The following is a 13629-nucleotide window of genomic DNA, read 5'->3' as shown; positions in this document are numbered from 1 at the left end:
CTAGGCCGTTGAATTAAAGCCCAATGCCTCCTAGACTTCGTCAATGACCTCCAACAGACACCCACGGAGGATCAGTGGACACTTCATGTAGATGGTTCTTCAAATCTGAAAGGTGTCGGTGCTGGTATCGTGTTAGAAGGGCACAACGATATTCTCATTGAGAAATCCCTCCACTTTTCCTTTAAAACATCCAACAATCAAGCCGAGTACGAAGACATCCTCATCGGCCTCTCTCTTGCCCGCGAAGTTGGCGTCAAAACGTTAACGTGCAAAACCGACTGCAAGCTTACTATGGGCCACCTGAATGACGAATTCCAGATTAAAGACCCCATCCTTTTACAATATTACCACCTGGTCCGCGCAGTCATTAAATCCGCCTTTGAACAAGTCCGCATCGAACACATCCCAGGACCGACAACATCAGAGCCGACATCCTTTCTAAATTAGCCAGCACCAAGCTAAAAAGCCGCCACCGATCCCTATTGCAGCAAACTTTATCTACACCTTCCATCACAAATACTTGCCACAACCTAACCCACGCCCCAGCCGACAATACCACCCGTCCCTAAACGCACAACTGGACCACCCCCTATATCCAATATCTCCAAACCGGCAACCCCCCACGAGATGCTGACAAACCTTGGCTGGCTAAGGCCGCCAGATATACCATGATAGGCGATGACCTCTACAAACGCGGGTACGGCCAACCGCTTCTCAAATGTGTCACTACAGAACAGGCGCAGTATATCATTAAAGATTTAAATGAAGGCATTTGCGGCTACCATTCCAACCAGTCCTGATGTCGCAAACCAATGGATAAAGGACAGGGAGAGAATCTTTGACGCAAAGATGTGTCCGACAGATAACAGACTTGCATTTACGGTGTATATGCTCACCGGGGAGGCCGAATATTGATGGATCAATGCCAAATCCATCATGGAGGAGATGGGAGAGCTAGTCACATGAGAGGCTTTCCGGGGGAAGTTTCTCTCAGAGTATTTCCTTGATATCGTCTAATATGCCAAGGAGGTGGAATTCCTCCAGCTCACCCAGGGAGGGAAGTCAGTAGCTGACTAAGCTGAGAAGTTCAAACATCTCAGCCGTTTCTACACCTTGCCAATAGATAAGGAGTGAAGATGTCGCAAGTTTGAAAATGAACTACGCGGTGACATTCGCTTGATGGTGGCACCCTTATCCATCAAGGATTTCACTGCTCTAGTGGAGAAGGCCAAACTAATGGAGAAGATGAAGAACGAAGTAGAGGGTCAAAGGCCTCAGTAGTCGCAGAGGGTAGGCGGACCATCTGGGTCCAAGCCCAGACATGAGAAGAGGAGGAGACCATATGATAGATCTCACCATCAGCCTCAGGGGTCTAAGAGTTTCCCTCCTCAGTAGGGTCGGGTGCAGTGTTACATATGTGGAGGTCCTCACCTAAGGAGTGTCTACCCACGCATGGAGGGTTATTGCAGATGCAACAACTGTAGCAAAGAGGGCCACTTTGGGAAGGATTGTCCCCCTCCGGTTCAGGCTCCTCACCAGCATTAGCGGAAAGACATAGGTAACAAGCCTCAGGCGACGGGCCGAGTTTATGCCATGACAAGAGTGGAAGCTACAAGTTCAGGTAACCTCCTGATGGGTTTTTGTTTGATAGTTGGGATGAAATGTTGTGTGCTATATGATTCTGGAGTGACACACTCCTTTGTGTCAGATGCTTGTGTGAAAAAGTTGGGTCTGCCGGTGTGTGAGCTGCAGTGTGAACTTGTGGTATCTACTCCGGCATCAGGTTTGGTCAGGACGTCGTCCTTGTGTGCTAGGTGTCCTGTGGAGGTGGAAGGACGCAGATATAAGGTGAATTTGATATGTCTGCCTCTCCAAGAGTTGGAAGTGATTCTTGGAATGAATTGGCTGTTTGCCAATCGCATCCTTATAGACTGTCGGGAGAAGAGGTTGTTGTTTCCTGACTCAGAGGAGCTCGAGTTGGTGTCTCCTCAGGGGGTGGTGAGGGAGATTCAGAGTGGCACGTAGTGCTTCATAATCTTCGCATGTATGGAGGTGGGGGAGAGAGAGACCATCAGTTATACCTGTGGTACATGAGTTTGAAGATGTGTTTCCGGATGAAGTACCAGGGTTGCTCCCAGTAGAGAGGTGGAGTTCTCTATTGATCTGGTACTAGGAACAGGTCCGGTCTCGATGGCCCCGTATCATATGGATCCGACAGAGTTAGTGGAACTCAAGAAACAGATAGAGGAGTTGATAGAGAAGCTTTATTCGTATCAGCATGTTTAATGTGCCAGAAGGAGAAGGTGGAGCATCAGAGACCCGGTGGGAATCTACAGCCCTTGGAGATACCAGTGTAGAAATGGGATAACATCTCGATGGACTTTGTAACCCATTTGCCACGAACTTTTAGAGGGCATGACACCATCGGGCTGATAGTGGATCGATTGACCAAGAGTGCTCACTTCTTAGCGATGAACTTGAGGATGTCGATGGCCAAGTTGGCCCAACTGTACATTAAGGAGATAGTAAAGCTTCATGGGGTGCCTTCGAGCATAGTTTCTGAGAGAGACCTATGGTTCACATCTCGGTTTTGGCAGACGCTACAGAGTGCTATAGGTAGCAAACTCACCATGAGTTCGGCTTATCATCCTCAGACCGATGGTCAGTTTGAGAGGACGATCCAGTCACTAGAGGACTTGTTGAGGACATGCATATTGTCCACATATATGCCGGAAACAACTAAAGTACACGCCTCGGGCCGGAATAGACCTAAACCAGCCTAAACTTATAACAAAGGTTGCTAATGGAACGGCCAACCTAGGACGGTGCACAGACAAAGACGACATAAGCCAACCTAGGACAGTGCACGGACAAAGACGATATAAGCCAACCTAGGATAGTACACAGACAAAGACAACATAGGCCAACTAGAGAAGTAACCAGATCAGACCATTCCAAAAGACTTAGAGAAATCAAAGCCCCCCGATATCCAATGAGCCCACAATAATCGAACTAAGGGCATGGGCCAGGGTCCAAGCCCACCTACAGCCCAAACTAGGGCCCAGCCCATGACGTGGCCAAACATAATTAATACTCTATAAATACGCGTGGACCCCAGTAATTAAACGTACGCATTCATTACTCCATTAATCACCTGATTTCACTTTTGAGAGCTTTGGCTAACTTGAGCTTCGGAGTCCCTTCTGCAGGTAACCCCTTCCGGGTCCAAGTGAACATATGCCAACCGAGAAGATGCTAACTGAGGAGACAATGGACTACACAGATAAGGTGACATTTGTGCCTAATTTATCTTATTTGTTCTCTGCATGAACATTTTATAAGTATTAATATTTCTAATTATTAATAATAATATTTTTATAAATATTTTTTTAGTGATAGTAGTAAAATTATAACTAATATTATTATTATTATTATTATTATTATATGTTACTATTATATATTATTACTATTAGTATTATTAACATTATTAGTAATAAAGTTATTATTGTTATTAGTAATATTAATATGTAATATATTAATTTTATTATTATTTATTAGGTATAATTACTGATTTGGTACCCAAACTTTTTGGTTAAGTTCAATTTGGTACCCATACTTTTGGTTTGTTCAATTTAGTACCGCAATTATCTAAAGAGATTCAATTTGGTCTTCTCCGTTAAGTTGGAGTTAACACCGTGTCCGTATAGGACACATGTCAAGCCATGAAATTTTTAATTTTTTTAATTTTTTTTTTCAATTTTCTTTTCAAAAAATTTTAAAACTGCTACATGTCAGTTTATCATCATGCCACTTGACAGCTTACAATCATGACACGTGGCAGTGATAATAGTTGTTTTCAATTTAGTACCCCAACTTAAATTTTTGGTTCAATTTAGTACCCAAATTTTTTAAACTGATCCAATTTCATCCTTTCCAATTTGAGACCAAATTAGTAACTAAGTTTAATTATAACTTATATATACATGTTAAAATAATTGTTTTGAATTTATACATCAAATCACTACACCTAAATATTCAAATTATTTTATTTTTTACAAGTGTAAAAAATTTCATGTGTAAAAATTTACAAAGGTTAAAATGTAAAAAATAAAATAATTTAAGTATTTAGGTAAATGATTTGATGTATATAATAGAAAAAGTTATTGTAACATGTATATATAAGTTATAATTAAGCTTATTTACTAATTTGGTTTCAGATTGGAAAATACTAAATTGGATCATTTTAAAAAATTGGGATACTAAATTGAACCAAAAATTTAAATTAGGGTACTAAATTGAAAAAAACTATGACCACTACCACATGTCATGATTGTAAGTTGCCACGTGGCACGATGATAAACTAACATGTGGCATTTTTAAAAAAAATAAGTACTAGAAAATTTATTATTATTATTATTATTATTATCATTGTAAGGCCCATTAAAATTATTTCTTTGCTTCCTGCCCTAAATTAAAGGGCTGCCCCTTATAAGTGGCCTGAGGACTGACCCAGTAGATAAAACCATTCCTAGTTGCCCTAATTCACACTTTCCATTCATTTCAGAGAACCTAGGACTGTAGTCGTCAACCCCTCTGCTAGGGTTTGCTTCCACTGTCACGTTGAGCTAAGAGAACTTGTTGCTCCAGTTAAGAGCCTCTGTTAACTCCATCTTCTGGTTCTGTCCCACCCTTATTTTAGCCCCATAGTTCATCCTTAGAGTTGTTGTGCTCGTGGTTGTGCCGTCAGGGACCTTGCTAAGCTTTTTCCAGGTATGGGGAAGTTAGAGTCTGAGTTTTGATTGTTTTTCTGGCTGAGTTAGAGTTTGTTGGATGTTGTATGAACTATATGATTGTGATGAATGCGTGAATGACGATGTACTGTTGTTTGGGTGCGAGCATGTGACTGTTGCAGGCAAAGCAGTGACGGAATCTGTTAATCTCGCCCAGGCGAGAGTAACTCGCCTAGGCGAGACTTGCAGGGGCAAACCAAGGGTTTCGCGAACCCTCGCCCAGGCGGAGGACACTGATTTTGAGCGAGGCCTAGTCTCGCTCAGGCGAGAGCCACTCGCCTACGCGAGGAGGAGTGAAGGCCTGGAATGCTGCTGTGGTTTAGCCCAGGCGAGGGACCTCACTGTTGGGCGAAAGGTTGTCTCGCTCAGGCAAGCCAGGACTCGCCTAAGCGAGCCTGCAAGAGCTTCCCAGCATTAGTCGCGGTCTCGCCAAAGCAAGGGTCTATTGCCTAAGTGAGAGCACCACTCTCGCCTGAGCGAGGGCTCTTGGCTTGAGCTAGATCCGCTGTGTGGTGGATGGCTTTCTTTAACTGGTAATTGGATTGTTGGTTTATGGTGTGTTTTGTATGATGTATGAGGTCTGTGAAATGAAGGATATGGTATGCTCTACATTATAAATTGGATAGATGTGATTGAGGAATCTTGGCATGTGAAACCAATGAGTGGGTTGGAATTAAAGAGACATGATATTGATATGAGATGAGGTCCCACACTCATGGGGCGGTAATGACCAGTGGTATGGATTCAACATGTGATACGAATGAGGATCCCTTTTCAAAGGTTGGTATGAATTTGTAAGCATGATTAATGTTCTCTTATTGTTGACGTATGGTTTTTGGTCCGTGTTAGTGTGTAATTCCTTGGAGTCTCTAGGTGGGACCTCCGGGGTTGCGCTTCAGTGGTCGGGACGTAATTCCATGGTGGTGCCCCATCTGTATGGTCTAGTAAGGATTCAAGGTAAGGTTGCATCCTGACACTCTAAGGAATCAGTTAGTCTTAGTTAGAGCGGACTGACTCCTGTGGTGAGAGTAGCAGGAGGCCCGAAATTCATTAAGGGCTAACCTTATGGTGAGGGAAATTGATTCATTGTAACACTTGTAACACAAAGCTCGGGGGTGAGCAGCTCAGGGGTGAGCAGAGGTATCCACCACAAGTGCAAGCATCCGCTGAATCCGACCAGACTATACATATCCGGATGAGTCGAGTCAAGGTCTAGTGTATTGTTTGTGAAGTCAGAACATGTTTGGGATGATATATCAAATGTTTGGGATGATACTTGATGAATTGTTTTACCCTAGCTTACCCTGTTTATTGTTTGGTTGTCTTGTATGTGGCTCTTCTTTCTTGCGATAATCATCAATTTAATTGATGGGAGCAGATGGGCGAGGTCCTCGTGGTCAACAAGGGAATGGTGACTCCGCTGCTTAGCCATCTCGGCTGGATTTCCTATTCTGAGCTTTCTTTTGGGGCCACGGCCCATGTATTTGGTTGTCCTTTAAAACTTCTATTTCTGTTCAGTTTAACTTCTGTATCTGTTTAGTTAACGTCTTGGTATGCCTTGATTCATCGTAAGGCGTTTTGTGGAAACATCTAAAACTGTGCTACTATGCTATTATGTTGTGACATTTCCTTTAATTTCAGCTATTAATTAAATGGGGTGTTACAATCATTATTAAGAATTATAATTAAGAACTATAATTATCATATTATTATTATAATTACTATCATATTTAACTTAAAATTTGACATTTCAAAAATATTATATTATTAACCACCATAATTATTATTAATATTGCTTCGTAATTATTATTATTATTATAAATATAATTGTTTTTTTATCCACAAGAACTATAATTATTATAATAGTTATTATTATTATTTTTATTATTATGGTTAGATACATATTTTACTTTTACTTATTATTTAAGAATCATGTTTCAATTACTTACCCTTTTTATTTGTTTTGTTGTTTGTTTATCTTTACATTTGAACAATTATTTCAATTCAAAAAATAGTTACGAAAAGTAGTAAAATAATAAAAGTAAATAATAACTTTTTTTATTATAAATAATTATTTAAATTTAAAATATAGTAATTAATAGGGTAAAATTGAAAAAACAAAAGAGGACATCAAAGATGTTTATCTCTTTATATATGTAGTTGTATTATTATTATTATTATTATTATTATTATTATTATTATTACTACTACGTGATATTATTATAGTGATATTATTATTATTATTATTATTATTATTAGTATTATTAGTATTATTATTGTAACGCCCCACTTAATTTAATAAATGAAATTAAAGGAAGCATCACACTGAAATAATATCTTAGCGCAATCTCGTAGTTTAAACATCACTCCTTACAATCCAAGGCACACCACGATGCCCAAAAAGAAACAAGTTATACAGTTTACGGGAAACATGTAGAAATCTAAAGACGGACGAGAACATGGGTCGTAGCCCTAACGAAAGCCCAAGAAGGACAGGAAGTCCAGCCCAAGAAGATTATGCAGCGGAATCATCTCTCCCGTATTGACCACGAGTACCCCTCACATCTGCTCCCATCAACAAATTGATGATCATCGCAAGAGTAGAAGAACAACATACAGAGCAAACAAACGAGCAAAGGGTAAGCTAGAGCCAAAAGATTTTATCATGCAATCAGGTATACTTTCGTAGTCAACTATACATACAACACCCAAGCATGTTATGACTTTCAACCAATACACTAAGACTCGACTCGACTCATCTGGATACATATCATCTGGTCAGATTCAGTGGATGCTTGCACTTGTAGTGGATACCTCTGCTCACCCCCAAACTGCTCACGCCTGAGCTTTGTGTTACAAGTGTTACAATGAATCAATCCCTCACACACAAGGTTAGCCCTTAATGAGTTTCAGGCCTCTTGCTACTTTCACCACAAGAGTCAGTCCGCTCTAAGTGAGACTAACTGACTCCTTAGAGTGTCAGGATGCAATTCTTACCTTGAATCCTTACCAAATTATATAGATGGGGCACCACCATGGACACCCACTAACAGGGGCCATGGAATTACGTCCCGACCATTGAACCACGACCCTGAAACCCCACCTAGAGATTTCAAGGAATTACGCACTCAGCATGGACCAATCATAATCAAACAAATAATATTTAGCATGCATACATGTATATCTCATGCCAACCTTTACAATCCATTCTCATTTGTATTCCATATTGAATCCATTCCATTCATCCTTCCCAAACCACGAATGTAGAAGTGTATTTCGTACTGACACCATGTGATGAAGGATTGACCCCAACCAAGGATGAAGGCACATGCTTAAGAAGACTAAGCATGTTTAGAAAGGAAGTTCACTAATCCTTCATCCCTTTCATTTATGTTTGTTATTTTTGATTCCCTAAGTTGACTTAGTTCAATCAACTTTAGTTGACTTGTTGACCTTTTACTAGGTTTGACTTGTTGACTATAGTTGACTTGACTTAAGCCAACATGCTAATCTATGTTTATTTGCTTTGTAGGTTAATTAGGAGTAAGAAAGCAATGCTAGGTGGCGCATGGTGATTGGGAAGCATAAATGATGTGGAGGAGAGAGTAAAGCAAAGGCATAAAGCATAAAGTAAAAGGCATGAAGCAAGTGTACCTATGTACCTTTGGTCTCCTTTGTTTTTAGCACACTTTGACCACTTTTTGGACACATATGAAACACATTCTTTGTCTCCTTTTGTGCTAGAACGAAATTAGCCTTGCACACACCATAGTTAGCTCTTTTGTCTCTCATTTTTGTAACCTTATTTGACCTAGTTTCTAGAAGCTAGGGTTAGGTTTTTGTAGAGACATCCTTAGGTATCTTTTATTTGCTTAGAGACCCCTAAACTCTTCTATATAAGGGGTGCTCCTACACATGTAAAAGGGTTGAACATTTTGAAGTAAAAACACTCTTGTGTCTCAACCATTTGTGAGAGTTTCCTCCCTTGGGAGTGAAACTTTTAAGCCTTATCTTGCATAGCAAGTGGTGGCACACATCCACTCATCTTCAAGGTTGTCATGGCTTCTAGCCTACCCTTGTAGTGGCGTGCTTCTCACATTTTTACCATTTCTTTCCTTTCCATTTTATGTTTTCTTCTTCCTTTAATTGTTCTTGGTTTTCTATGGTTTATGTGCTTTCCATTTCCTTTTCATTTTGAATCAATCCATCATCTTCTTCTCTTGAGCTTTGTGAAAGGAACTTTCACATCTAGATAGCTTGCTATCTTAATGTCCAGTGGGGATTTCACTTAGCTTTCTTAATCAACTCACACCATATTCAATATTCTTAAAAAGGAACAAGATAATCCTTCATCATCGAGCGCGAGTTTGAACCAGTTCCTATAGGTCTCGCCTAGGCGAGGCTGGGTCGCTTGGGCGAGAACTTCGGGTCTCGCCACTGTTCATCCTATAATAGCCACACAATCACGACACGATTCGCATAATTGGTCATCGCGCTTGGTTGAAAAGCCAGTGGCGCGAAGCTACCGTGCGTTGCATTATGACTGAATGCCTCTAAGTCAGAATCCGGGCTAGAAGCGATGCGTGCGCCCGTTGTTTGTTTGCAGACCAGCAGTAGGGGGCCTTGGCCCCCTAGAGGCACGTGTCGTTGGTAAACCTTGTAAGGAGAATCATCCTTGCGAGACGCCTTGAAGCGCAATTCCTATCGAACGACGGGTAGAATCCTTTGCAGACGACTTAAATACGCGACAGGGTATTGTAAGTGGTAGAGTGGCCTTGCTGCCACGATCCACTAAGATTCAACCCTTGTCGCTTTGATTTGTCCCTCCCCTTCATCTACCAAATCAAAATGCTTTATCTAAATGTCTTTGTAATCTCTTAAAAAAATGTAAGTTTTTCGTTATAGAGGCTGACAGTAATTGGTCACATGTAATAGACTATCATGTAGCCATGTAATGTACTTTAGCTTGCTTGGTGGGGAGTTTTGTGAAAAAATGAAATTCGTGGTTTTTGAGATGTGAGGGTTGGAATAGCCTACAAATGCCCCCAAATGAATACCATGAAAGTCTTGGTGCACAAAAGTTTTGAGTTGGTTGGGTTTTGCACATGGCCAAGTTGGTCGGTGCACCACGACATAGGTAGATGGCTTGGTGAGGAGATTTGTGAAAAAATGAAATTCGTGGTTTTTGAAATGTGAGGGTTGGAAAGGCCTCCAAATGTCCCCAAATGAATACCATGAAAGTCTTGGTGCACAAAAGTTTTGAGTTGGTTGGGTATTGCACATGGCCAAGGTTGTCGGTGCACCACGGCATAGCTAGATGGCTTGGTGGGGAGTTTTGTGAAAAAATGAAATTCGTGGTTTTTGAGATGTGAGGGTTGGAAATGCCTCCAAATGTCCCCAAATGAATACCATGAAATTCTTGGTGCACGAAAGTTTTGAGTTCGGAGGGTTTTGCACATGGCCAAGTTGGTCGGTGCACCGCGGCATAACTAGAAGGCTTGGTGGGGAGTTTTGTGAAAAAATGAAATTCGTGGTTTTTGAGATGTGAGGGTTGGAAAGGCCTCCAAATGTCCCCAAATGAATACCATGAAATTCTTGGTGCACGAAAGTTTTGAGTTCGGAGGGTTTTGCACATGGCCAAGTTGGTCGGTGCACCGCGGTATAGCTAGAAGGCTTGGTGGGGAGTTTTGTGAAAAAATGAAATTCGTGGTTTTTGAGATGTGAGGGTTGGAAAGCCCTCCAAATGTCCCCAAATGAATACCATGAAATTCTTGGTACACGAAAGTTTTGAGTTTGGAGGGTTTTGCACGTGGCCAAGTTGGTCGGTGCACCGCGGCATAACTAGAAGGCTTGGTGGGGAGTTTTGTGAAAAATTGAAATTTGTGGTTTTTGAGATGTGAGGGTTGGAAAGGCCTCCAAATGTCCCCAAATGAATACCATGAAATTCTTGGTGCACGAAAGTTTTGAGTTCGGAGGGTTTTGCACATGGCCAAGTTGGTCGGTGCACCGCGGCATAGCTAGAAGGCTTGGTGGGGAGTTTTGTGAAAAAATGAAATTTGTGATTTTTGAGATGTGAGGATTGGAAAGGCCTCCAAATGTCCCCAAATGAATACCATGAAATTCTTGGTGCACGGAAGTTTTGAGTTCGGAGGGTTTTGCGCATGGCCAAGTTGGTCGGTGCACCGCGGCATAGCTAGAAGGCTTGGTGGGGAGTTTTGTGAAAAAATGAAATTCGTGATTTTTGAGATGTGAGGGTTGGAAAGGCCTCCAAATGTCCCCAAATGAATACCATGAAATTCTTGGTGCACGAAAGTTTTGAGTTCGGAGGGTTTTGCACATGGCCAAGTTGGTCGATGCACCGCGGCATAGCTAGAAGGCTTGGTGGGGAGTTTCGTGAAAAAATGAAATTCGTGGTTTTTGAGATGTGAGGGTTGGAAAGCCCTCCAAATGTCCCCAAATGAATACCATGAAATTCTTGGTGCACGAAAGTTTTGAGTTCGGAGGGTTTTGCACGTGGCCAAGTTGGTCGGTGCACCGCGGCATAGCTAGATGGCTGGTGGGGAGTTTTGTGAAAAAATAAAATTCGTGATTTTTGAGATGTGAGTGTTGGAAAGGCCTCCAAATGTCCCCAAATGAGTACTGTAAAAGTGTTGGTGCACAAAAGTTTTGAATTGGATGCATTTTGCACTTGGCCAAGTTGGTCGGTGCACCGCGACTAGATAGCTTGGTGCCAAAATTTGTCAAATTTAAGACCTTGGCCAAACTGAATGAAATTTCGTGGGGAGGTTCCTGATATTGTTTAGTGGTGGACTGGAAAAAATGAGGTCGAAATTCGGAGTCTACATGTGCTTTTCTATTTTTCCCGATTTTACACATACCCGGTAAGTAAAAAAAATAAAAAAAATAGTTCCCCTTCGAGAAAAATTATGAAATTTGGTGAGCAAGGAGATACCATTATTCTACGAATTACTGCAAAAAATCGCATCAAAATTCGAAGTGTAGCCCGAGATATGGACTTATGTCTGCTCAAAAAAAGTGTATCTACTTGTACAATTTTGCCTTTTGCATATTAACCTCTTATAAGGGGGGAGTGCTCCTTGAGCCGGCCAGCTCCACACTGGCAGGTTTTAAAGGGAGCTTGATGAGGCCTCCCCCCTCACGTGGTGCGTGCGTTAGCATGTTTATCATGGCACAATTAGCCTCTTCATAGTTGTTGAGCTTTTTTAATACCAACACACGGTCGTCACTGATCGTTGGTCAGCTCGGCAGCTAGTCCCTCGGATATTGTGGGAAATTATTTTCATGCCTAGCGATGTTTGACCCTGCGTCACTTGATGTTTCCATTTGCTTGCTTGCTCATGGTAGGTGGGGGGTGGACCGTCTTGTGGTGTGGTGTCTTGCGAACGTGAGGGTGTGTGAGTTGTGATCGAGATGTACTTGCTGCCTGGCTCCATGCCTTGCGTATCGAACGGTCAAGCATGCATCTCTTCCATTTTCACCCGTTGCCTTGGGTGATATTGGTTGATCAGTCCCTGTGTTGCCTACCCACTAGACGGTACTTCTGTGGTTGCTTCGAATTCTATCTTTCCATCACGAAGAGGTGTTGGAGGATCCTAATGTCACGCACGTGTTCCATCTAGTGAAACATCTCAGGGATGCACGTGTTGGGGCTAGTTCTTTTGGATGCGGTGCATTATATGAACTCGGGTTTACTTTAGCGCCCTAATCAACATAATTCGGTTGTGTCCCTTGATTGAGACGTTGTCCTTGAACTTGTTGTGAACAATATCGTTCTTTCACAACCCGTCGTCTTGAGTGCGATGGAAGGAAAATAAGATGTGCTTTGGCATGTCATGCACGTACTCGATTGCGGGAAGTGTGAGAAAGTGTTGTTGACAACCCGTGGGAAATGGAATGTGGCAAATCGTGACGAGCTCTTCATGGATCTGCGAAGAAGACGACCTTTTGGCCTGTTGGAAACGAGGGAGGCGATGTTGAACTGCGGAGAAGATGGACTTTTGGGTTGTTTGAATCAATGGGAGGCCACGCGAGAACTCCGAATACTATGGACTCTTGGGTTGTTGGAAGCAACGGGAGGCCCCGCTAGAACTCTGAATACTACGGACTCTTGGGTTGTTGGAAGCAAGGGGAGGCCCCGCTAGAACTCCGAATACTATGGACTCTTGGGTTGTTGGAAGCAAGGGGAGGTCCCGCTAGAACTCCGAATACTACGGACTCTTGGGTTGTTGGAAGCAAGGGGAGGCCCCGCTAGAACTCCGAATACTATGGACTCTTGGGTTGTTGGAAGCAAAGGGAGGCCCCGCTAGAACTCCGAATACTATGGACTCTTGGGTTGTTGGCAACGACAACTTGGGGGGATGACACTGGAAAAGAGTGAACTAGGCCAAACAGCGAACAAGGCAACTTGGGGGGATGACACTGGAAAAGAGTGAACTAGGCCAAACTGCGAACAAGGCAACTTGGGGGGATGATGCTGGAAAAGAGTGAACTAGACCGAACTGCGAACAAGGCAACTTGGGGGGATGACGCTGGAAAAGAGTGAACTAGGCCGAACTGCGAACAAGACAAATTGGGGGGATGATGCTGGAAAAGAGTGAACTAGGCCGAACTGCGCCCAAGGCAACTTGGGGGGATGACGCTGGAAAAGAGTGAACTTGGCCAAACTGCGAAGAGGGCAACTTAGAGGAAAGTTGGAAACGAGGGAGACTTAGCCTAACTGCGAAGAAGGCATGTTTTTGGGAAGTTGGAATCGGTTGAAGCGAATATTGAACTCCAAATACAACCGACCTTTGGGTTGTTGGCTTCCTGGGAAGCGATG

General features: G+C 42.4%; 1 protein-coding gene across 1 annotated transcript; it reads left to right on the top strand.

Moving 5' to 3' along the window:
* The first annotated feature begins 1593 nt into the window (after window positions 1–1593).
* On the top strand, window positions 1594–2025 carry LOC146888326 (uncharacterized). Its single transcript, XM_085670051.1, has one exon. The coding sequence runs from the start codon at window positions 1594–1596 to the stop codon at window positions 2023–2025; it is 432 nt and encodes a 143-aa protein (XP_085526177.1).
* The last annotated feature ends 11604 nt before the right edge of the window (window positions 2026–13629 follow it).

Source organism: Vigna unguiculata, chromosome 2 (genome assembly GCF_037176805.1).
Source record: "Vigna unguiculata cultivar grain cowpea cultivar isolate G323 ecotype 2 chromosome 2, ASM3717680v1, whole genome shotgun sequence".
In the NCBI taxonomy this organism is placed as follows: domain Eukaryota; kingdom Viridiplantae; phylum Streptophyta; class Magnoliopsida; order Fabales; family Fabaceae; genus Vigna; species Vigna unguiculata.
This window is presented reverse-complemented; position numbering and strand designations above follow the sequence as displayed.